General features: G+C 42.8%; 1 protein-coding gene, 1 long non-coding RNA gene and 1 other non-coding gene across 7 annotated transcripts in view; 1 reads left to right on the forward strand and 2 right to left on the reverse strand.

Annotated features, from left to right (window-relative positions):
• Positions 1-6,491: 6,491 nt before the first annotated feature.
• Positions 6,492-13,248, reverse strand: LOC135273857 (uncharacterized). Its single transcript, XR_010341642.1, has 3 exons — positions 13,132-13,248; positions 7,755-8,204; positions 6,492-6,832 (listed from the first exon to the last, which is right to left on the reverse strand). It is a non-coding gene; the product is annotated as an uncharacterized LOC135273857 (long non-coding RNA).
• On the reverse strand, positions 9,898-10,003 carry LOC135273881 (U6 spliceosomal RNA). Its single transcript, XR_010341670.1, has one exon. It is a non-coding gene; the product is annotated as a U6 spliceosomal RNA (small nuclear RNA).
• A 55-nt stretch (positions 13,249-13,303) lies between the features above and the next one.
• SETDB2 (SET domain bifurcated histone lysine methyltransferase 2) overlaps positions 13,304-26,095 on the forward strand; it is a 63,646-nt gene continuing 50,854 nt past the window's right edge. For 2 of the 5 annotated variants that reach the window (XM_064373572.1, XM_064373577.1), the window contains exons 1-3: positions 13,517-13,618; positions 13,878-14,009; positions 21,292-21,645. In XM_064373572.1, coding sequence (XP_064229642.1) covers positions 21,630-21,645 — 16 coding nt within the window. In that variant the 5' untranslated portion in view covers positions 13,517-13,618; positions 13,878-14,009; positions 21,292-21,629. Of the gene's footprint in view, positions 13,402-13,452; positions 13,477-13,516; positions 13,619-13,877; positions 14,010-21,291; positions 21,646-26,095 lie in introns of those variants that run through there. The other 3 variants (XM_064373573.1, XM_064373574.1, XM_064373575.1) reach the window with 3 other exon arrangements.

Below are 26,095 nucleotides of genomic sequence, written 5' to 3' on the forward strand. Positions count from 1 at the left end.
AAAGCTGAGTGTTCAGCCTGGTCTGCACTAAGCCCGTACAGACATCTCACTCAAGCCCCCACCTGACGGAGGGAAACTTGGACCACAGAGAGGGTGAGTCATGCCCTCCAGATCAGACGGCTGGCCACAGAGCCAGGATTTAGAGCCAGGACTGACCCCGAGGTCCACATCTTTGGAAACCAGGCTGCAAATCCAGGGCCCTCCACCTATTCTTCAGCTCTCCACCCCAGGACAGATAAATTCATCTCCTCACAGCCCCCACAGGAAAAGGAATCCTGGATGCCAGTGCTAAAGAATAACTTGGTGGAAAGATTTTGAAAGTTAGATTCACTCAAGGGGTAACTTCACTTGGTTGTTTGATGTTTGGAAGATCTCATTAGACCTCTGTGTAGCGTAGGGGCATTCAGTCTTGAACTTCTCCAATATTTTGAGCAGTCACTCAACTTGACATAGGCATTAATTTCAGATTTCAGTGGGGGCAGTGGCTCATGCCTCTAATCCCAGGGCACTTTGGGAGGTGGAGGCAGGGGATGGGGGCGCAGGTGTGGCAGACAAGGATTGCTTGAGCCCAGGAGTCCAAGACAAGCCTAGGCAACATAGTGAGACTTCATCTGTACAAAATAAAATTAAATAATAAAATATAAAACAATTTTTTTTCAGATTGCCATTCTGCATCTGCTTTTGTTTTCTTGGCTTCTTTTTTCAGTTAGGCATAATATTAGCTTAGATTTCCTGACAGGAGCGATTGCCACTCAGTCAGCTATTCCACCATTTCCCAGTAGCCCAGCACCCGTGGGCTACAGAGGCTGAAGTTCATGGTGGATGCACATCCAATACCTGCCAGCATCCTCGCCTTTCCTCCCCACTTCCTCCTCAGGGAGGAGAGTATACAGTTACAATACCCTAAAATAAAGTCACCATCAAAACACACAAAAAGTCACAACGCCTTTATCACTGACTAATGTAACGTAGATGTAATTTAATCACTCCGTTGAGAGCCATCTGTGTTACTTTTAAATGCTGTGATCATGGGGCCCTTCTGGGAGAACATGTTGCAATATACATTAATCATTTATCCTTTAGGGAAGGTTGGAAAAATAGGATCACTTTTAGTTTTAGGTCTGCTACTTGATGCTATAAAATAGCCAAAATATTTATTCAAGTACTCATTTATTCATTCATTTAAGATCTGTTGAACTCATCCTCCTTGCTGGTTAGGGATGGATCCTGAGACAGGACACGGAGTGACACACCAGGATGACTGTAGGCCTCATGTGACTGTGGGAGCTGGGGGGTCAGAGGTCTTTGTAAGTCGGTCCCTGCAGCTGGCCTTGGGCTGAGTCAGCAGAGAAGGGAGGATAGATGGGAGGTGAGGAGCCCAGGAGGAAGAGCAGACCCCACTGCCGACCCCCAGGAAGTGAGGGACCTACAGAAGGGCGGCACCCTTCAGTGCAGAGCCCCTGGGCTGGGCCCACAGAGGCAAAGCTGAAGAAGGAGGTGCAGGGAATGGGGACCCCTGACAGCAAGGGGAGCCAGAGGTCTCTGACAATGCCAACCAGCTGTGACCACACCGGCTCCGCCCCATTTCACCTCCCCTCACAGCTGACACTACTTGCTCTTGGGACCAACCCTAGTTCATCACCTCACCTGCCGGAGAGCGAATTGTGGAAACTCGTTCATGCTTAGTGAAACAGACACATGCAGATGCCCCAACGTGTTCTGCCCTGGGCGGATGCTGACATACATCCTCCTCCCATCCTTTCCCGTCTCGGAGACCTCAGACCCTTTTCCTTTGAAATGTCATCTACTCATGAGAGGTTTGTGTGGACTAACTGGAACCACATGGACTTTGGGGACGGCTGCACCCGGACTGAAATCCTGGCTCCACGGCTAGCTGTTCCATCTTGAGAATCACCGAGCTTCCGGGAAACGGTCAAAAAGAGGACCAGACTCACGGGATCGTCGTGGGAACCAACGAGGTAAAGTAGGTGACGTGCCGGGCTCGGATTGGGTGCGCCCACGTTAGCCCAGTCACCAGAGCGAGAGATTCCCACTGCGGGGAGGGCGGGGACGCGAAGCGCGGCTGGAAAATGACAAGGCGCGGGCGCCTGTGTCCAGAGCATGTGGGGATGTGAGGGGGGCGGGAGGGAGCCTTGAATGCCCAGCTAAGGGTCTGACGCCATCATTAAGGCGCTGGCGTTTACTCAGGAAGTGCCGTGAACACCTGCGTGTCTGGGCGGGAAAGCTCTGGAGCGGGGACGACGAGGGAGGGCGGGTTGATGAGCGCCTGCGGGGAGCAGCGAGGCCGGACTCAATGCTGCCGTCAGTCAGTCCCTCTCTAGATGCTTTAGAGTATTAACATCAGTCCTCAGAACCACCTTATGAGGCACTTACTGTGATTATCCTGTCAACCTAAATAACGACCAGAGAGAGGCTCTCGAAGAAAGTGTTTATTCAGGAGTAGGGCACTGCAACTGGAGTGCGCCTGCCATAGTAAAAAGCAGGTGTGCCTTCAGGGAGGTGAAGGAAGACAAAGGTTTTTAAAGGGAAAGTGAGGATGACATCATTGCTTTGAAGTAACCATCCTTGGCTACAAGAGTCTATTGCAAGAGGGATGCCAGTCCAAGGCTGGACAGGCAAGTACTGGGCAGGTGTCCTCCTAGAAGCATGTTTTGTGCAAGGTTGTGGTTTTCATAGTCTTCGTGGTAGTTTTTGTCACCAGGCATTTATGCACGAGAATCTTTCTCTTCATGGCCTTCCCTTGTCTCTGTCAGGATTTGTTTTTAACAAAAGTGACTCCATTCTGATTCTGACATCTTTCACAATGCCAATATTACAGGTGTGGAAACAGACTGAGAGAGTTGCTCACCCAATTATACAGCGAGCAGATGGTGCTGCAGGATTCAAACCCAGAACCCAGAGGCAGCAGCCATAGAACTTGGGAGATACTATTGATCAGGTGCAGCTGCACCATTTCTGGAGGACACAGGCCTGTGGTGTGGGTGACCTGAGTAGAAGGTGACATGCTCAGCCAAGATAGGGAGCCCGAGACAGGGGGCAGAGGCATACTCATATCCTGTGCCTGGAGACATGGTGTGGTGATGTCCAGGCAGCCATTGGACAAATGAGTCTGGAGCTCAAGATAGATGTGGGCCAGAGGCATCCATTTGGGGGTCACTGAGATTTAGAGAACAGCTGAGAGTCACTGAGATTTAGGGAGCAGCTGGGGTCTGAGTGAAGAGGAAGTGATCCATTCCTTGCTGTGATTCAAATCTCGGGACCCACCCACCCTTTCACCTCCTCCATTTGTATTTTAATCTTATCTGAAACCTACATCCCACCTCAATCTGGGGTGTGGGGGTGGCTGGGCAGCAGGGGGACTCCACAGGCCCCATGTCCTTTCTCTGGCAGTGCTCATGCTTTGTCTAGGTCTCCACCCAGCCTGGGTGCACTTAATATCGTCCCAAAGTCTGCATTTGATCCAGTTAGTTCTGAGGGCCAGAGCTAGTCATTCAGAGGCTTGTAACCCTGTTATCCCAGAAACCAGGCTAACAGTGTTTTTATAAAGTGCCATTAGGACAAAGGTGGTTGAACTCCAGGCCAGGGCCTCACTGTGTCACCCCAGACCCACACTGGGAGGTCTTGGCCAGGACCCCAGCATCAGTGACAGACGATGCTTGTATAATCGCAGGACTCTTGGGGGAAAGGGGCAAGGCGCTAACTGCAGACTGGTTCCTTCTGCGGGGGGGAAAAAGCCTCTGCCCTTTTCCCCAGGGAACTAAGCGTGACATTCCCATGGCCATGACCTGCTGGCCTGGATGAATGAGGCTCTGTGCTGAGGGTGTGGGAGGAAGGAAGAGGGCGTGCCTGCAGCTGCCCGGCGGCATCTGGCAGCACCAGCCATGCCCTTCACCTTGACCAGGGACCGTTTCCAAGCTGAGTGGCTTTGTTCAGTTGTCAATGTGCTGTGCCCATCAGAATCCAGGTGTAACACGCGAACAGGCTAGGCTGCCAGGGAACGGGCACCCAGATGAGAGGACCAGGGCAGGGCAGGTGTGACAGTTTCCCTTGCACCTCCAATTCTCATCTTGGGTCTTGGCTCTTCTAATGTCCCCCCAAGTTTTCAGGTAGTTCCCACACAAGACATGTGTCACCCATCAAAAAAAACACCTTTTATCTCTTAGCTGCCCCCTCCAGCCCCTCTTCCATCTCTCTGCACTCCTTCAGGGTGAAACGTCTCCAATTTCTCCATGAGTGGGCTGTGCCTCCTCACCTGTGATGCACCCCACAACCCACCCATCTCTGGCTTCCCCACCTCCTTGGAAGATGCTCTTCCCAAGGCTCTCCAAGGCCTCAGAGTCACCAGATCCAGTGGCAATTTCCTGTGCTAGTCTGATCCCTCAGCAGCAGGTGACAGAGCTGGTGGCCTCTTCTCCAGGCCCTCTCCTCTCCTGCCACCCAGGCAACCTCACGCTCCTGTGCCCTCTCAACTCAGCCTCCTCCACCTCACAGCCGAGCACCATTGTGCCTGGGCTCAGTCTCCTGCGAATCTCCTTTCCATCTCCCCATCTTCCTCCAAGCCTTCAGGTCTGTAGTCTGTGTGCACCTGCCTGTGGCTCCCATCTCTGTGGCTCCAGGTTCTGAAATTCCCCCCAGTTGTTCATGCCAGAAACCCAGGAAGGCAGGTGAGTCCTCTCTGCCTCTCACCTCTCAATCCATCAGCATTTCTGCTTCTCAGTCTTATATCACATCTGAGCAGCTCTCTGCATCGGCACGGCCCCCACCTGGACTGCATCTCTGCAATCATCCAAAGTGATTTTTTCATAGGTCACATCTGGTCATGGTTTTCTCCTGCCCCCAAATCCTCCAGTGGCTTCCCTTGCTGCTCGGAATCAAACCCAAAGTCCTGGCCACTGTCCTTAAAGCACACAGGACCCAAAGGATCTGGCTGCACCTTCCTCCCACGGCAAGTCCAGTCAGTCTGGCTGCTTTTCCATTCCTTCCTAAGGGCCTTCCCCGACACCGTTCCTTCTGCTGAGAGTTGTCTTCCCCGCTTTCTTCACTGGCTGCTTCTTGTTCTCATCCTTGCTCTCTCAGCTTAAATACCCACTTCTGGGTTTCCCAGGCCCAACATAGAATCCTCTCACCCAAAACACCAGCTGCCTCTCCAGTAGGGTGCAAACCTCCAGGGCAGGGACAATGTCTGTTTCCCTTATGAATATATCGCCAGGGTCTGGCCCAGTATCTGCGACACAGTAAATGCTCTCTCATGAGTGAATGTGTGATTCATTCTTTATAAAACACAATTTCATTTGCCTCTTTGTCTCCTCACCCCCGGGCCCCATCACATCTTCCAGGTGACCCTCCCTTCCCTCCCCCTCCCCTCCTGCCGGTGCCACCTGCCATTCTGTCCTATCACTCTGCCCTCTTTCTGCTTAGCTCACTTACATCCCTCTGTCCCCTCCTTTATTCCCTTCAGATGTCACCTTAGACCTTTATCATTTCTCATTTTGAACCAACTAGCAGCCATCCAATTCCCTTCTTCCTCCCTCCATTCCACACTAAGGCTGGAGTGACTGCTTTAAGATGCAAATAGGGGCTGGGAGCAGTGGCTCCTGCCTGTAATCCCAGCATTTTGGGAGGCTAAGGTGGGAAGACTGCTTAAGCCCAGGAGTTTGAAACCAGCCTGGAAACTGTCTCCACAAAAATAAAAATAAAAAATTAGCCAGGTGTGTTGGTGCGTGCCTGTGTTCCCAGCTACTCAGGAATCTGAGGCAGGAGGATCGCTTGAGTATGAAAGGTCAAAGATGCAGTAGGCTGTGATCATGCCACTGCTCCCCAGCCTGGGTGACAGAGGGAGACCCTGTCTCAAAAAAAAATATATATATGTATGTGTGTATATATATATATATGTGTGTGTGTGTGTGTATACATATATAGCAAATATGATTGTGTGGTCTCTGCTTAAAGTCTTTCTATGGCTCCCTATTGCTCCCCGGAAGTGTTCCTAAGCCCCTTCATGGTTTCACTGTCCCCTGCCAACCCCCTCCTCCTCCCTCTCCTTGCCCACGGATGCTACAACCATCTGCAGTCCCAGGGTGCCGCACTCTCCTCTGTACCCCCGCCCTGGAAACTCCAAACTCCATAAAATCCAAGTGTTCACATTTCTTAGTTTCACTTCCAAGCGGCACCTGCATCAATTTCTGGGACATGCTGCCCTCTGGTGGCCAAAATCACTTCCAAGCGGCACCTGCATCAATTTCTGGGACATGCTGCCCTCTGGTGGCCAAAATAAGTACAGTCTTTACTGTGTTTCCACGAGGCCCTTTCTAGTCACATTATCGATGACTTGGATGGGACACAAGTAACACATTGATCAAATAAATGCCTGCGTGACACCAGTCTCTGAGAGCGATACCTAGTGTATGAAACAAAATTAACAAGCAGTAGGACAAGCTGCAGTGCTGGGTTCAATCTGACCATGGCTAGGTTTAATAAGGATAAATGTTAAGTTCTGTACCAAGGTCTGCAAACAAACTCCAGCTCTGCGGGTGGAAGCCTGGGTGCCCGCACAGGGGATTCTGATGACCCTGATGCCCTGTTGGGCCGCATCGCCTGTCGCCTGGGCTCCTGCAACACCTCTCTGGCTGGAACCCTGGCCACTCTCCCCCACGCCAGTCCTTCCTCCACGTGCTGGTGATCATTCCTGTGAATCAGACCCCCGGGGGAGCCATCTAGGGGCGTGCACACACACTGCACCTGGAAGAGATACAGGCTGGGGACAGGTGTCAACACTTCGGTGGTCCTCGAGGTCTGGAAGAGGATGGGGGCCCTGGAGAGAAAGCAAAGAGACGAGAGGGCCCAGGAAGAGCCCTGGGATGAGAGGAGAGGAGAGAGATAAGAAAGACAAGAACAGGCCGAGGCTGAGGCCGACAAGAGGGAAGTGTTATGAAGCCAAAAAAAGGAGAGTTTCCGGGCGGGCTGATGCCGCACACTGAAGGCCCAGGGCAGGGTTAGGCCACTAGGACTAGGGGAGCACCTTCCCACGGAGAGGGGGAGCAGAAAGACAGCAGTGGTTTGTGGAATAAACAGGAGGGATGTTGAGAAAGTTAGCACAGGCTTCCAAGTAATGAAGGGAAAGGAACCCTGTGGAGTACGGGAAGCTTTTTGGACGCTGGAGAAATGTATCGCTTAGCAACTGCAGCATAACCAGCCCCCTGAAATGCAGTCACTTAAATAACACCAATGTTTGTTCCCTGTGTCTGTGGTTTGGCTGGGGGGGTCACCTAATCTCAGCTGGGCTGGCTGGGGTGGCTCTGTTCCAGATGTCTGGTGAGGGCAGAAACAAAGTGGAAACACACAGGCTTTTGGAGCCTCACGGCGGAACTTGCACGAGGATATTTCCACCTCATTCTATTGAACCCAAAGTCAAGGCGGGTAACAAGTTCCACCTGCTAATGGAATTGGCAAAACGTGTGCAAGGGAAGGATGAAACATTGGGGCCACTGATGCCTTCTACCATGGGAGACGTGCGGAGTTGTAATGGAAAGAAAGAAGACATCAGAGGGAGAGGCTGGACAACATGAAATGTATATTGTGCCAGGCGCGGTGGTTCACGCCCGTACTCCCAGAACTCCAGGAGGCCGAGGTGGGCACATTGCTTGACTTCAGGAGTTCAAGACTAGCCTGGGCAACACAGCAAAAACCTCACTCTACAAAAAATACACAAATTAACCAGGCATGGTGGCACGCACCTATAGTCCTGGCTACTCGGGAGGCTGAGGTGAGAGGATCACCTGAGCCCAGGAAGTTGAAGCTGTAGTGAGCGAGGATCAGCCACTGTACTCCGGCCTGGGCAATAGGAGTGACATCCTGTCTCAAAAAGAAAAGAAAAAAAATGAAGTGCATATTGGGAAAATCGTGAAAGGCGTTGAATTTGGAGCAGATTCATGTTCTGGCTCTGCCAGTAGTTAGCATTGTAGCCTTGGGTGAGTCGTTTAACCTGAGGCTCCATTGCATTATCCCTACAGTGGAAATGCTAAGCCCTGCTTCACAGTTTGAACATTAAATGAGGTGAAGTAAAAAGTGCTTCCCTGTAAAACGCAAACCTAGCTACAATGATGCAGTAAGTTTCCAGGAGAGGTGGGAGGCTGTCACAGGACTGCGGGAACACAATGGCTACTTTCAAGTACTCCAGGGCATTCCTGCGGGAGAGAAGACACAAAGAGGCCTGTGTTATAGATGAGGTCTGGCAACAGAAACGAGGGAGTGACGGGGGAGGAGTTTACGCCATAAAAATAACATGTTAATAATGAGGACAGGCCAGTGTGGCTTTAGGAGGTGGTGACTTCTTCATCGCTGGGGATGCTGGAGCAGAGCCCCGCTGACCTGTCCCTTTAGGGGACTGTGAAAGAGGAGATGCAACCGCTGACAGGTGGCTGGATCCATCAGCTGTGCTCAGGCAAGGGCAGCCCACCATCCCAACACATGGCGGGGCCTTCTATTGTTGTGGAAATTTCTGGGTGATTGAAATGGCATTTGGTGGATGTAGGCCAGGGCTGCTAAACCTCCAGCAATGCTCAGGCCAGTCCTCATCAATGGCAATGCCAATGGTGCTCTGGTGCATAAACACCGGACTAGGTGAATTCAGAGCTCCAATCTTGAGAGTCCAAATAAATGCATGATCTATTTTCAGCAAATGTAACCACCAAGCCCCCACTTTTTGCCGACACCTCACTGCAATAATGGAAAAAGTTATTTGACTTCAGAAAAGTCTTAGCTGTGATTAAACAAGCAAAGTCACAACAGCTAAACACTGTAATCTATTTAAATAGGAAGGTTATACATATAGGGTTATAAAACAGTCACAAATACACATGACCATTATGTAACAGCTATGATAAGGCTATCAGGAGCATAAATCTTTGATTATTCTACCAGATATATAACGAGAGCCAACTGCTCTGCTTGGAGACACCACAAATAAAGACTGCACATTTTATGAGCTCCTCATTTGCTTGCTACCTAGGACAAAAAAGGGGTCTCTGGAGATCTCAGTGTTTTCTTCAAAAACACTGGCCAGGCAGTTTGAACAAATACCTTCCTGTTTTCCATCAGCGTTCATGTTTTTTGATTTGGGGGCTTGGATCATAGTAGTAGATTCAGTAAATATTTGCTGTTGCTGTTTCTGTTGCTGCTGTTTTTCTTGTTGGCATGTTTTTATAAGAAATGCATGTGGCCCTTTTCTCATTAAGGCATTTTTACAAGAAATGCATGTCACCCTCTCCTCCCCCTCAGTTTATGCAGAACCTGTGTCATCAAAAGGCAGGGGAGTGGGTGGCTGCAGAAGGGCTAGAAAGCAGTTCACCCTTCCTGCAGGTTACCAAGTCACTGAACTGACTTCTTAAAAGAATTCTCAGAATTGTCTGCAGGGTCCCTGATGGCATCTGATTCTGGCCTATCCCCAGGGTAAGGGGAGGCAGGAAGCACTGAGGTTGATTTATCACTTTGGCATCAACTTCAGCCAAGAAAGGTGGAACCTCCCTGGCCCACAGTCATCTTAAAATGTGAGCCTTCCATTCATCAACGAGGGATGGTCTGGGCATTATTAGACTAGCTATCATGGGATGTGAAACAGTCATCTTGGTCCACAAGATAGAGCTTCATTATAAGAATGGCAGAGCAGTATGCTAGGAGCATGAGCCCCTGACAGCTGTGTGTAGCGAAGCCACCTGATCAGAGCATATTCTTCCACTGGAAAAAAACTGTATTAAAGTCATAATTATTTTTAAATTTCTCAATCACAGTAGCCAAACCTGTATGTTAACTAATAGAAATTCCAAACTGAGGAGTGTGGGCTTTGTCAATAATACAATGTTATATAAAATGTTTGGTTTTTTAAATACAGAATGCTTTGCAAATTTGCATGTAATCTTTGCAGAGAAGCCATGCTAATCTTCTCCATATAGTTCCAATTTTAGTATATGTGCTGCTAAGGGAGCACTAAGATATATTTTTTTTCAATTTCTTGGCCCTTAGAAATGATGAAATGTTTTTTATTTAAATCTTTTTTTTTTTTTTTTTGAGACAGAGTCTAGCTCTGTGTGCAATGGCATAATCATGGCTCACTGCAGGGCCAACCTCCTGGGCTCAGGTGATCCTCCCACCTCAGCCTCCCAGGTAGCTGGGACTACAGGCACATGTCTCCATGCCTGGCTAACTTTTTATATTTTTGGTAAAGACAAGGTTTTACCATGGTGCCTCAGCTGGTGTCTATCTCCTGGGCCCAAGCAATCCCTCGGCCTTGGCCTCCAAACTGCAGGGATTATAAGTGTGAGCCACCACTCCGGCCTAAAATTCTTTAAAAACAAAAAAGAAAAATAGTAGCTAAATTAAGGCAGTGGCAGTGAGAGTAGAAAGATGAAAAGGAAAGGCATTTTGGAGACTGAAGCTACCCAGTTGGACAAAAGAGAAAGGTAAACTTCAAAGGATTTGAAGTTTTAAATCTTAACCACATAGAAGATGCCTATACTGACTTTGGGAGGTCAAGGCGGGCACATCACTTGAGGTCAGGAGTTCGAGATCAGCCTGGCCAACGTGGTGAAACCCCATCTCTACTAAAAATACAAATACAAAAATTAGCTGGGTGTGGTGGCATATACCTGTGGTCCCAGCTACTTGGGAAGCTGAGACACACGAATCACTTGAACCTGGGAGGCAGAGGTTGCAGTGAGCTGAGATGGCACCACCGCACACTCCAGCCTGGACAACAGAGCAAGACTCTGTCTCCAGGGGAAAAAAAAAAAAAAAAAGATTGTATGTGCCTTCAAGAAAACAATGGCAAATAGAGCATTATTGCTTGAGGACTCACCTTAGTTATCTAAATTTTCTTCCCTTAAAAATTTTTTTGTAAAGACCAACAGTTACAAACCTATCCTTAACATTATTTGTATGTTTAAATTGGATGCAATAATAAATTTAATCCAAATTGAAAGTCAAGTTTTCCAGAAAGCAGATTTAACAATTATTTTTTGGTTAGGCTAAAAAAAAAAAAAAAAAAAGGTATATTCATACCACCCAATTACTGCATTCTTTTACTTACTCATCGAACAATTATATTATCCAATGTATGCCAGGCACTATTTAGGTGAATGAGATACAAATGTTTTAGCACCTGTATCTACATGCTAAATATCAGCATTGTCTAGCAGTGACCTCCTACTGTTACTGATGTTTCTTATTCAGGATCTTTCACTTGATCTTGATAACTTTTACTGACATGTACTTTAGCTATCAAATCAACACTACTTTATTGATAACTGAATTCTTGCAGCTTAGGTTTTATAAGGTTCTTCAATAAAAAAGGAATTAAACATTTATTTTATATTTATTTATTTATTTTGAGTTGGGATCTCACTCGATTGCCCAGGCTGAGTGCAGTGGTTGGCTTCCTGCAGTCTCAAACCCTCATCTCCGCCTCCCCAGTAGCTGGGACTATAGGCACATGCCACCACATTTTTGTTTGTTTGTTTTTCTGTAGACAGGGGTCTCGCTGTTGCCCAGGCTGGTCTTGAACTCCTGGATTCAAGCAATCCTCCCTCCTTGGCCTCCTAAAGCGCTGGGATTGCAGGCATAAGCCATGGAGGCCTGCCCAAAATTAATTTTAAATACATCAATTAGGCCCCATGTGGTGGCTCATGCCAGTAATCCAAACACTTTGGGAAGCCAAGGGGGGCAGATCACCCAAGGTCAGTTCAAGACCAGCCTGACCAACATGGTGAAATCCTATCTCTATTAAAAATACAAAAATTAGCAGGGTATGGTGGCCGATGTCTGTAGTCCCAGCTACTTCGGAGGCTGAGGCAAGAGAATCACTTGAACCCGAGAGGCAAAGGTTGCAGACAGCTGAGATCGCGCCATTGCAAACCAGCATGGGCCACAAGAGCGAGACTCCATCTCAAAAAACAAACAAACCCATCAATTATGTTACTGTTTGTTTTGTTTTGGTATTCCTGATGCGAGATGTCTATATCATGTATTGTTGATTCAGTTGTTCATCGGTTAATCCTGAATAACTGAAAACTAAGCTCAAGGCAGTAATATATCGACTTTCTTTTCATGCATGTCAAACTGCTAAATCTACCACAAAATATTAGCCTTTCATCAGCGTGGTTTTCAGATCCAATACATTTTCCCCTCAAATGAAAGACAATGCATGCCGTCCACTACAATTTAAAAAAAAAAAAAGGAGGAAGGAAAAAGGTTAATTCTATCTCCCTCCTCCCACCTCAAAAAGACCTCAGAAATTAAGGTGGTTTCCCTAACAAAGCCTCCTCCTGCTCCATGAAGTGACCAAGCATGTCATGGCAGACCCAGAGATTTATAAATCTTCAACATATCGTCACCAGGGAAATCAAGATTTGACAAAATTCTTCCTTCACGTCCCCTGTTTTCTGCAAGACCACCACTTTCTAGCTAAAAAAAAAAAAAAAAAAAAAAAAAAAAGACAGCTGCAGGAATGCTTGGTTGCCCGCTAATGAACAATCTTGCCCAAACGCAGAACTTGACACCCACTTTTACCAAAGAATGGCCTTAGTCAAAGAGTAACCCCCCGCGAAGAGCAATCAGTTTAGCAGTCGCTCCCTCGAAAATGTCAAAAGAGGAAGTCTCTTTTGAATCTGAGGATAGTAGTGAGGCGCTCCCCTTCTATTACCAGCTTTGTTCCTTTCTCAATCAGGCAGTTCATAAGCTAGACTCTTTTGTCAAAAGGGGTTGATGGTCAGAATCTTTGCGAGACAGATTCCAGAAAGAGCACCCTGGAACCAAGGAATTAATGTTAAGGCATCGAAGACTCCGCCCAGCTCCCACAGTGACCAACAAACCAAAGCCTGGGATCTCTACTATTACCACCATCATCACCACCACCATCCCTCGCTCTCTCTAGCCAGGGATGAGACTCAGGCCCAGGAAACCCATCCTTTCCGCGAGTGAGAAGGCGCCGGGTCTCCTCCCTTAGGCCTCTCTTTACCCCAGCGTTCTCCCGGGACCCCTCTAGTACGGCAAGCCGCATAAGTTTTCAACCCCTAAGAAACCCAGTCCCAGCCACACACAAGATGGCAGCCTCAAACCTACTGAAGGAAACAGTCGCGCTACCACACAAGTGATGCCGGCCTCTCGACTGCGAGTAACCCCATTGGCCCAGCCAGAGAGCGCGAGTCAAGCCGATAGCGCTGGTAGCCAATCGGGAGGCGGCGCGTTCGGACGCCACTGCGGTGCCAGAGGTAAGCGCGTCGAGTCTCGGAGGAAAGACCCAGTGGGGAGTGCGACCAATCAATGGGTTACTGGCTGGGTGGTGGGACGACCAGCGTCCGACTCCTCCTATGTAGTGATAGCTTTAGGAGGGTCTCCCTAGTCCTGGGCGGAGGTTCCGCCCTCCCTTGTTCCCGGCAGAGGCGGGGCAGGACTGTTGTGGTTGAGGTAAAGGCTGGTAAATGGTAAAGTACTTCCCGGCCAGAGGGCACCCGGGGCCGGGAGGGCTGAGCGGCTCGGCGTCGGAGGAGAGCCCCACCCGTGGAGGAACCCAGCCTCGCCAAGCGAGCGGGCGGAGTTCAGTCCTCAGGTCAGGCGGGCGGCGTAGAAAACGCAGCGGAGCCGGGTGAAACCAAGGCACCGCCGTGGGTGGCCCCCGACAACTCCTCTAGCTGGGCGGTCGGAGGACCTGAAAACGCCGCGGAGCCCTCGGCCGCCCAAGCAGGGACTGGACCCCAGCCCTTGCAGCCTCCCTCCTCTGGGCACCCACGTGCAGTCCTGGCTGTAGAAGGAACCGCGGGCACAGAGTTCTCAACCCCCATTTCAGCCTGTCTGTCTGTCTGTCTTAGGGAGCAGCCTTAATGAGAGGTGATTCGTAAGCTGCTGGGAACCTGAGGCTGTCAAAGGGACGGCAGGAAATGGACAGCAGTATAAAATCCAGAAGCAGAACTTGAAGGTTTAACCACTAGCCCATTTCACAGGTAAGATTACACGAGCCCTTAAATGCAGCAAGAGCATCATTCACCCAAGATCACAGAGTTCAGATTAGATAGTAACACATCCTGACTCGCTATCAGCCACAGCCCAATAAGTAATTAGGTAAGGAAAAATACTGTGCTCTTCGGTATTTGGAAACCTGCAGTGAGCTCTGTAAATATTAACGCATGAGGCCAAAGAGAGGAGTAACTCTGAAGAGGTCAGATGGGGTAATCAAAGCATAGGCTCTGAAACCAGGCTGCCTGGTTCCTTATTTTGTCTGCCACTTAACGGTATGACGTGCCTTAGGTTCCTCATCAACGAACGAGCTGCTAATTTAACCCACATGACTGTTAGGGGGATTAAATAAGAACACTTGAAGTGAAGAGTGACTGACCCGTGGTTCTTAATAAATGTTTATTGCTGTCGTTATAATTAAAACGTCAGAAGCCGAGAGGAAATGGTGTTTTTAAAGCCTATTTTTAGAAACGAAAAGAAACCATACATTGAAGCAAAGCAGACTACCTTAATTATTTTTCTGCCAAAATGAAAAAGAAGGGGAAGAAGTTTTTTAAGCCCATTTACTCTCTGAAATATTAACACCAGTTGTCTCTGGATGATGAGATGGTGTTTAAATTTTCTCCTTTATGCTTTATTGTATTTTGTAGATTTTATGCAGGGAACATGTTTTACTTTTGCCCGTTCAGTTGTTTTCAAATTTTCAGGTGTGAACGCTGGTGAGAGCTTTTTAAAAAAAAAGCTATGGGCCGGCCGCAGTGGCTCACGCTTGTAATCCCAGCACTTTGGGAGGCTGAGGCGGGCGGATCACCTGAGGTTAGGAGTTGGAGACCAGCCTGACCCATATGAAACCTGTCTCTACTAAAAATACAAAAATTAGCCGGGCATGGTGGCATGCGCCTGTAATCCCAGCTACTCGGGAGGCTGAGGCAGGAGAATCGCTTGAAGCCTGGAGGCACAGAGGCGGAGGCTGCAGTGAGCGGAGATTACACCACTGCACTCTAGTGTAGGTGACAGAGCGAGACTCGTCTCAAAAACAAACAAAAACAAAGCTATGGCCAGCGAGGTGGCTCACACCTGTGGTTCACACCTGTAATCGCAGCACTTAAGGAGGTGGAGGGGGATGGATCGCTTGAGCCCAGAGTTTAAGACCAGCCTGGGCAACATAGTGAGACCTCGTGTCTAAAAATATAAAATTTACTGAGTGTGTTTAGGTGGAAGTATAAATTGGTAGAACCTTTCTGGAAGAAAGTTTGACAATATGATATAAAAAGCTTTAAAATTGACAATTCCTTTTTGAAGATTTATATATGCTTAATTTTTAAAAATTAAGTACACTTTTACATTCTTTTACAAAATTGGTACTTTGTAGATAAAGAGCACAATCCAGATTTTGGCCTTGAGTTATTCCTTGGGCGTCAAGATTATATTTACCTCATAAAAACAGTTGAATAGCTTCCTGTATTTTTCCTGCTTGAAAGTTCCTATGTGATAGAAAATTCTCTGTTCTTGTATAAGGAATGTTCCCTCACTCCTCCTCTTCCTCCCTACTCCTGCTGGAGACTTTGATACAGAGCTTTCAAGTGTTTTTTAATACTTACGCCTTTTAATACTGTTACATATTCTATATAGGTGAATATATATACATTTGTAATTTTTTAGTGGAAAAGTATCATACTACATCATTCTGTAGCTTTATTCCTTGACAGTGATCCCACTACTGATCAGCACAGGAGTTTTGACCTGCTCAAATATTTTTAGTGGAAAAATATCATACTACATCATTCTGTAACTTTGTTTCTTGACAATGATCCCACTACCCATCAGCATGGGAGTTTTGACCTGCTCTGTTTATAGCTCATTATGTTATTTATGGATCATTTCTTCTACCTGCTGCATAGTGTTCCATTGTATGACTGAATTGATCTGTTAAAATATTTCTCTGTCTCTTTTTACTGGTCTTTATGTTAAATCCTATTTTGTTTGATGTGTGCTGTATAGCACATTTTATTGCCAATCTCTTGAGGACATTAGGTTTCTAGTTTTTCACCATACAACAATGCTGCAAGGAAAATCTTTGTGTTTTTTTTGTGCACATGTGCTATTTCTCAAGGATATATACCTAAAAGTGGAATTGCTTGGTTTTAAGTTGTGAACAATTTTAGTTTTAATAGGTCATGCTAAATTTGCCTCCAAAATACCTCGTCTAATTTACATGTTCCACAGGTAGTTTATGAGAGTTGAGTTTTCCTACAGTTTAGACTAACATGAGATATCTTCTTCATTTTTGCCCATATGATGGCTGCAAATTATATTTTTAATTTTAATTCTGTGATCTAAGATTGAAGTGTCTATTATATCTTTATTATATGTTTATTAACCTATAATTTATATGCATTTCTATAATTTTTTAAAACCCGTTTAAGTTCTTTATGTGTCCTCATTACTGTATTTTTAGAAGTCTCTTTAGTGTCTATGGTTAACTATACCTCCTTTTTGTTACTATTGTTAAAATATGTTAAAAACATTTTCTCTCAACTTCTTGCTTGGCTTTTTGTTAACGTATTTGTTCTACACATAGATTTTCCTCTGCCAATCTTTAGGTTTCTTTTTATCTTAACTGAATTTCTCTAAAACTTCCAGTACAATATTGAATTAAAACAGTGATAGCAAGTGTCTTCATCCTGTGCCTGACTAATAAAAATTCTCCTAATGTTTCATCATTGAGTATGATGTTTGCTGCCGTTGAGTAGGATGTTTTGGTAGATAGCCTTTATCAGGTTAAGAAAGTTCTCTCTTTTTTTTGAGACAGAGTTTCACTCTTGTTGCCCAGGCTGGAGTGCAATGGTGCCATCTTGGCTCACTGCAACCTCAGCCTCTGGGATTCAAGCAATTCTCCTGCCTCAACCTCCCTTGTAGCTGGGATTACAGGCGCCCACCACCACACCTGGCTAATTTTGTATTTTTAGCAGAGACGGGGTTTCTCCATGTTGGTCAGGTTGGTCTCTAACTCCTGACCTCAGGTAATCTGCCTGCATTGGCCTCCCAAAATGCTAGGATTACAGGCATGAGCCACTGCGCCTGGCCGAAAGTTCTCTTTTATTCCTAATTTGCTAAGGGACCCCCCGACCCTCCATGGAATAGTTAATTTTATATTGAATTGTTTTTTCTGCACGAAGTAATAGTTTTCCTCCATTTGTCTGTTAATATAGGAATTCACATTAATAAATTTTTGTGTTAAACTTTTTGGGTATTCTGGCTACTGCTGGATACCTTTATTTAGTATTTTTCTATCTAAGACCCAGTAGTGAATTTTGGCCTTGAATTTTTTTCTTGCATGTCAAGGTTATACTTACCACATAAAAGTTGAGTAGCTTCCCATATTTTTCCTGCTTCAGGGTAGTTAGTATATGATAAGAATTATCCATTCTTTGAAAGTTTTGTACACTTCATCTGTACAGTTTTATGGACCTAGTGCACTAACTGAGGTGTGGGGATGTGTGACATACATCTCTAGTAATATCTTCAGTATTTTATTTTTATACTTACTTTTGGATTTTTACTTATTGAGCCTATTTGGTAATTTATATTTTCCTAGAAAATTGTTCAGTTCACTGGGCACGGTGGCACATGCCTGTAGTCCCAGCTACTCGGGAGACTGAGGTGGGAGGGTCACTTGAGCCCAGGAGTTCTGGGCTGTAGTGCTCAATGCCTGTCGGGTGTCTGTACTAAGTTTGGCATCAATATGGTTATCTCCTGGGAGCCGGGGACCACCAGGTTGCCTAGGGAGGGGTGAACTGGCCCAGGTCAGAAACGAGCAGGTCAAAACTCCTGTGCTGATCAGTAGTGGGATTACACCTGTGAATAGTCACTGCACTGCAGCCTGGGCAACATAGTGATACCCATCTTAAAAAAAAAAAAAAAAAAAAAAAAAATTCAGTTTGTCTCTGCTTTCAGGTTCATTGGCATAAAATTGTCTGAATTTTAAAATGTTTAAAAACCTCTTCAGTAGCTAGAGAGATATTATTTGTTATTATTTTATTGTTCTTTTCCTAGCTTCTTTAATTGAATGCTTAAGTCAATATTTTCATTTTGCTAATAAAATTTATTTAAGGCTTAAATATCTCTTGGCATGCTGCTTTGGCAGAATCCTTCAGGCTTTGAAATGTGTTATTTCAACCGATCACCATTTCTAAGTGTTCTTAAATTTCTCCTTTAATTTCTTCTGTAAACGATACATATTATTTGGGAAATTAGATTTTTTGGTTTCCACAGGTAGTGTGGGATAGGGGGTTAATTTACTACATTCAGTGACTGTGCTCTGTATAAACATTCTTTTGGAATTTGTTGATAATTCCTTTTGGTCTTATATATAGATTTTGTAAATTGCATGCTTTTCCTCTCACAAAAAGTATTTTCTGTTGGGTGCAAGGTTCTGTACATTCTTTGGATTAAGCTTGTTAATTTATATGTCATTTAAATCCTTTGTACCCTGATTTTTTACCCACTTTATCTGTCAGTTTCTTAGATTTGTTACTTTCCCACCAAATTGTGGATCTGTGCGTTTTCCTTGTATTTAAATTTTGCTGTATGTATTTCAGAGTGATGTTATTTGTACATAAAGATTCATGAATATTAAATCTTAGGGTGAATTGTTCTGTCAGCATAAAATATTTGTGTCTTTTAATGATTTTCATATTAAACTCTTATTTGATAGGAATTTATGTTCTTATAGTTGCAGATGTGTCTTTTTCCAGATGCTTCATTTTCAACCTTGCATAATATTTTGTGTAATTTAAGTGGGTCTCTTATTTTAAAACATCGTTTCTAGGTTTTGCTTGCCATCCAATCTGAGAGTCTGTCCTTTAGTAGGTAAGGTTAACACATTCACCTTTATTGTGATAATTGACATATTTGGGCCTTATTCTTGTCATTATTTAACATGCTTCTCTTTGTATCTTTTATATCTTGTTTTTTGAGACAGAGTCTTGCTTTGTCGCCCAGGCTGGAGTACAGTGGCGTGATCTTGGCTCACTGCAACCTCCGCCTCCTGGGTTCAAGCCATTCTTCTGATTCAGCCTCCCAAATAGCCCAGATTACAGGTGTGCACCACCACAGCCAGATAATTTTTGTGTTTTTAGTAGAGATGGGATTTTGCCATGTTGGCCAGGCTGATCTCAAACTCCTGACCTCAGGTGATCCGCCCGCCTTGGCCTCCCAAAGTGCTGGGATCACTTTTATTTTTATTGGGGTTAGCCCCAAGTTTTCTTTTTGTTCAGTTTTCTTTTAGTAGATTAATTTTGCATTTCAACACAGTACTTAAATTTACATTTTCCTAACAAAGTATACATTTAGTTAGTATTGATATGGCCCCTGTAAAGAATAATGTAGCTTGCTTCTACTTTACTTTCTCTGATCTTAAAACAATCACTTCCATCTCTCCTCCAAAAAAGAGCATAATCTCTCAGGATATCTTCAAGAATTTTTGCTTCATTTGGTATTAAAATTCAGTTTAATCTATATTGAACATTAATGTGTTTTACTCATTTACTTGCTCACTATTGCTTCTTATACCGCAGTGCTTTCTTATAGGTTCATTTTTGATCATCAGATGTTTATTTCTTTGACGGAATCTCTGAGTGACTCTTTGAATGTCTGTAAATGTCTTTTTCATCATTAGTATGGAAAGATAGCTTGGCTGGATATAGAGTTCTGGGTTCATTACTGACTTTCCTTTAACATTTTGCATCTGACATTTCTGATGAGAAATCTCATTACTAGTCTGATATACTTCCTTTTAGATAATCTACATTTTTTCTGGAAACATCTTAGACTTTGTGTTTTTGATATTCTGAAGTTAGTCACGGTTTATCTGGTGATATATATTAAAAATTTTATCCTGGTTGGCACTCAGTGGATTCAGTGTGCTTATGTGTTTTCCAGTTCTGAGAAATTCTTGGTCATTATTACCTCCTCTCCATTTTCAGTTGTGTGCTGCTTCTTGTTTCCTTGCTCTGTGTTCTTGGTGAATTACTCAATTCAGTCTTCCAACTTACTAACTGGCTCTTCATGTGAGTCTGTTTTGTCATTCAGTCATCTATTGAGTTTATTTCAACAACTGTTTTTATATCCAAGATATCTAATTGGCTTTTCTTTTCCCCAAAATTGTGTATTATTTTGTGGTTGAGATTTCCTTCTTTAGCTCAATCTCTTTCATAGTATACTCTTCTTAAGATGTTTGAGGACTCTTAGTTGTGCATTCATCTCCTTTGAGAAGATCCCTACCCATTCTTTTGCTGCTGTGATTGTAGTTGGCATCATCTCCATAGCTTCCCATCTGTTTCCCTTCCCCAGAAAGGCCTCACAGACTTGGCCTTTAGAGAGTTCCCTTTTTGTTTTCAGATGGCTATATTTTTTTTTAAAATTTCCTAACATTTCCATGGTTTGGTGTGGAAGTGGCAGAAGAATTTACCATATTTTGGTTAACACCTTGAGAATTAAAATTGTTGATCTGTTTTTGACCTACTAATTCTATCTCTGGTTATGTTATCCTAGGGAAATTGCCAGAGGTATGTATAAAGTCTATTTATTCTAGCATTATACTTAAATTAATAATTATAAAGGAAAGCAATCTAAATATCCAATATAGAGGTTTATATTACTCATTAATATTTTATTAAAATTTAATAATTAAAATATTTAATATACTATAATGTATGAGATATTAACCAAAGTATATTGTACAGCCAGTTGTATTACACAAAAATACTAATGATGGAGGAAAATGCAGGAAATGTTTTTAATGAAAAATTATTTAAAAATTATATACACTGAAATTCAGATTCTGTTTTAAAACTATATTCTGAAAGAATAACAATAATTGGTAGTATTTCTTGATTCTTTCATGTGTCAGGCACTATTCTGTGTAATTAAGTCTTGTCTTCAGAACAGCCTGTGAGGTAGTTAATATTATTATCCCCTATTAAAGTTTTTATAAAGGACTTATAAAATGGAGATAGTCTAATTGTCAGTAATGTAAATATTAACAAATATATTAAATATGGGTGGTAGGATTATGAGTGAGCCTCCTTTAATATTCCTAATTTTGATACTTTACATATTTTTTCCAGGTAACATGTTTTTTATAATGGTTCATGCTGTTTTAGAAGAGCAAACTGTTGTAACTATATCTTCTTTACACACACACACACACACACATATATATAGTCCTTTACAAATATACACTATTCTTTATTGTTTTCCTTACAGAATGTTTCATACATTTGTGGACCAAAAGATGGAGTTGGTTTTATTTTTAAAAAGATAATGTTAACGATCTGATACCACTACAAATATTCATGTGATGAAGATGCATGGACTTGTCTTTTGGTTGGACTACCACTCATTTCTGAAAGTTTCTTCAGCCACAATTTCTATTTGAAAATTCAAATAACAAAGGATATCAGGTTTAGAATGGTATAATGATATCTTTTGTCTGAGGACTGCAAATTTCATAGAGACCACAGTTGGATTCCAGTGATACTCTTCAATCAAAGTGATTTGATAAACCTAATTTTGAAGCATTTTATATTTATAAACATCAAAAGATGGGAGAAAAAAATGGTAGGTTGAAGAACACATTGTTGCACTTTATGTTTGAAAGTATATAGACAATGTAAGCTGATGAGGAATTTTCAAGGTTTTGCATTACAAGGGACTTTTCTGAATTGGAATTAAAGTTTTATTCTCATAGCCACTAATTTTGACTGTCTTTATCATTAATTGTGAATCAGTAATACTCGTCAGTACTTTAGTGTACTTTTTAAAATATTGACTTTATTTTTTGAAAAACTTTTAGAGTTACAGAAAATTGAGAGGATAGTGCAGAGTTCCAGTAAACCTAGTACCCAGATTTATCTATGATTAGCATTTTACATTTGGATGCTACATTTGTTACAATTAATGAACCAATATTAGCACATTATTATTAACTGAAGTCCATAGTGTATTCATGTTAGTTTTTACCCAATGTCTTTTTCCATTCCAAGATCCCATCCAGGACACCACGTTACATTTACTTGTCATGTCTGCTTAGGCTCCTCTTAGCTGTATTCAAGTATTTTGTAAGATACCCCTCTGTTGGAATTATTGTCTGATGTTTTCCCATAATTTGACTGGAGTTATGGGTTTTGGAGAGTGTAATCTCAGAGGTAAAATGTCATTTTCCTTACATCATATCAAGGGTACGTACATACTGTCAGCGTGATTTCTCAAAGTTGATATTGAGCTTGATCAGTGAAGCTTGAGCCAGCTAATGTAGGCAGTGTTAAATGTAGGTGGTGTTATCAAATTTCTCCACTGTAAAGTTACTCTTTTTCTCCCGTTCCCTGCTGTACTCTTTGGATATAAATCACTATAGGCAGCCCACACTTAAGGAATGGGGATTTGTGCTCCCCCTCCTTAAGTGTGGAATATCTACATGAATTATATTTGGAATATTTCTGCAGGGGAGATTTATCTCTTTCTCTTCTTTCCCATTTACTTATTCAGTTAATCATTTATATCAGCATGGACTCATGGCTATTTATACTTTGAGTTACAAGTCAGTACTACTTTATTTATTTTGTTTTTCAAATTGTCCTGGGTTTGGCTATTGGGAGCTCTTTCAATTGGCTTTTTTTTTTTCTTTTAGATGGGATCTCACTCTGTCATCCAGGAGTGCAGTGGCGCAATCATGGATCACTGCAACCTCTGCCTCCTCGGTGCAAGCAATTCTCTTGCCTCAGTCTCCTGAGTAGCTGGGATTACAGACATGTACCACCACACCTGGCTAATTTTTGTATTTTTAGTAGAGACAGGGTTTTACCATATTGGCCAGACTGGTCTCGCACTCCTAACCTCAAGTGATTCACCCACCTCGGCCTCCCAAAATGTTGGGATTACAGGAGTGAGCCACCACACCCGGCTCAGTTGGCTCTTGTGTCCCTTTGATATACCCCCATCAGTGTAGGTATTTTTTATTTGTCTTTGTATTATGCACTTCCTCAATTTTTTTTTGGCACTCAAAGATTGCTCTAGGTTAATCTATATTTCTTGTCCATCTTAGAGTCATTTCTTAAATAACCTGTCGATACTTTTATTGGAAAATGGTATTAGAAACCAGGATGGTGGGTGTATCTGTTGTTACTGGAGTGTCCTTGTTTATAGGGCCTTTCCGCTGGCAGAGCAAGGACGTATGTATGTATACTAACATATATATACACACATCTATAAATATTTTTATATGTAACTGTTTGTATTTGCATTAAGCTAAACATGAAATTATGCTGATGTTTCCAACTCTATTACCACATGGATCATTCTAGTCTCCTCTCCTTATCTGTATATTCCCACTCCAGTAGTAAAAAAGCTTCGTTCCCATCACCCATCATCCATTTACTTAATCGTTCAATTTCAGTGTATATATATGTAGCAGTATCAGAATTGTCACCCTTGGCCAGGCACTGTGGCTTATGCCTCTAATCTCAGCACTTTGAAAGGCCAAGGCCAGGAGTTTGAGACCAGCCTGATCAACGTAGTAAAACCCTGTCTCTACTATAAAAATAATAATACAAAAATTAGCTGGGTGAGGTGGCACATGCCTGTAATATAATCCCAGCTCTTCCGGAGGCTGAGGTACGAGAATTGCTTGAACCCAGGAGGCAGAGGTTGCAGTGAGCTGAGGTCATGCCACTGTATTCCAACCTGGGTGACAGAGCAATACTGTCTCAAAAAAAAAAAATTGTTAACCCATTCCCGGTGGGAAAATACTTTATCAACTAGAGTACAGTAAATAAGTAAGTATGTGCAATTACTTTTGCCTTTATCTTTTCAGACCCCACTCATTTCCAAAGTTTCTTAGGTCAATACCTTTTCCACCCAGCCCTTAGTGAAGTTGTTTATACTTTGTAATACAGTTAGATTTTCTTCACAGTCTGTACTCATTACTGAGATCCCTGACATCCTAAATAATTTTTAAAATTTATATACATTAAAGTTCATTCTTTGCTCTTTAAAATTCTGTTTATAACTGCATAATGTCATGCATCTATAATTACAGTATCATACACAATAGTTTTAGTGCTTTTAACGTAATTGTAATGTATGGATTGTTACACAGATCATAGCATTGATTTCACCAGACTCTGATCTAAGCCAGTGGTTCTCAGATTTTTTTTTTGGTCTCAGAATGACTTTATACTCTTAAGTATTTAAAAACCCAAAGAGTTTTTGTTTATGTGGGTAATATCTGTTGATGCTTACTGTATTAGAAATTGAAACTAAGAAGTTTCAAAAAAAAATATTAATTGGCTTTTTTTTTTTTTAAGAGACGGGGTTTCTCCATATTGGTCAAGCTGGTCTCAAACTCCTGACCTCAGGTGATCCGCCCTGCTTGGCCTCCCAAATTGCTGGGATTACAGGCATGAGCCACCGTGCCCGGCCGGCTCATTTTTAAGAAAATCTAACATGTTGAAAATATAAATAAAAACTATATTCTAAAGCAAAAATATTAGTGAGAAGGATAACATTGTCTTACATTATTAGAAATACCCTTAATAACTGGCTTATTAGATTCTCATATCTGCTTCTACATTCAGTCTGCTGTGATACGTTGCTTTGGTTGAAATGAATAAAAGACAAGCTTCACACAGACAAGAAGCTGAAGGAGAAAGAGTATTTTAATAGCCTTTCATCTAATTGTGGATTTTTTTCTTTGTTGACTCCAAAACTCAACAAGTAGTCATTCCTTAAATGTTAGTTGCAGTGTGGAATCTGACATATCATTGAGTTTTTTAACACTGTTACATTAAAATCCACTGGTCTATCTTGTACTTTGAGTAGATCTTTTACCATGTATAATTTTACATCATGTATTGACCACTTGTAAATACTGGTTCAGTAAATTATGCATATCTTCCAAATGTTAACACATTTAATCATACAATTTTAAAATCACATTTGTTAATATTGCTACTGATCTCATTTTAAAAGCGGTTAACTCTAGAAACTTTCAAGTTTGCCATGACAGATACCAGGTTTTCAAAATTCTCATTTTTATTCTGTAGCTTGAATTTTGTCATTAGCAGCAAATATTGACCATATTTGTCAATATTTCAAGTGATAGGCTTACTTTGCTCATATGCCAGACTCCCACGTCTAGAAAACTACAGTTTTATCAGTGGTTCTTTTAAGTAAAAATGGTTTGCATTTAAAAAAGAAAAAAAAATAGGTAGTTTAGCTTATAAGTTGAACAATCCCACTAGTATTTTTCCTTGAGACAGCCGTTATACTATAATGGCTGTACAAATGATTGTAATCATTTGTTTCATTAAAGATATTCTTAGATGAAATTGGTGGTGAAGATCACAATGACTTACTGATGGTTTGATGCCACTACCTTGATTCACGCTAAGACACTAGCAGTTTTACTCACCAATGCCTTTGTACTATCGGTTGATGTCAATACAATAAAAACAGCACATGTCTTAATTTTTTAAATAGTTTGTCCTAATTTTTTAAAATTTTCAAATGGTCCTTTATTTTTTAAATAGTTTGTCCTTATGGATTCTCTGAAATGATTTGGTGAGTCCTACGGGTCCACAGATCACATTTTGCTAATCACAGACTCAAAGACACCTTAGAGTTCCTCTAGACCAATACCCTAAAGCTACTTACTATATATGTTTCTTTGTACTGAGGTCATTATTAATGTATTTGGTAAGTATTTTATAAATAATCATCTAGTAAATGAATTCAGATCAGTATTCATGAGTATTATCTGTTTACAAAGACTGTCTAAAGTAAGTTTGGTAGACATAGTATAACTATACCATTTAATTGTCTTCCTTCATTACAAGACTGCTATACGTCTTGCTTCGTGGTCTTGCAATGAATAGCATTGCTTATGGTCTTGCAATGAATAGTCATAACTGGCTAAATAAAAAAGTTTGAACAGATGATGAAGTTATCAGATGATATTCTTCATTTCTGGAGGCAAATAGCAGCAATATTAGTATCCTGAATTGATCTTCAA

The sequence above is a fragment of the Aotus nancymaae genome, unplaced genomic scaffold (assembly GCF_030222135.1).
Source record: "Aotus nancymaae isolate 86718 unplaced genomic scaffold, 86718_ANA_hifiasm-v0.15.2.pri h1tg000009l, whole genome shotgun sequence".
NCBI lineage: Eukaryota > Metazoa > Chordata > Mammalia > Primates > Aotidae > Aotus > Aotus nancymaae.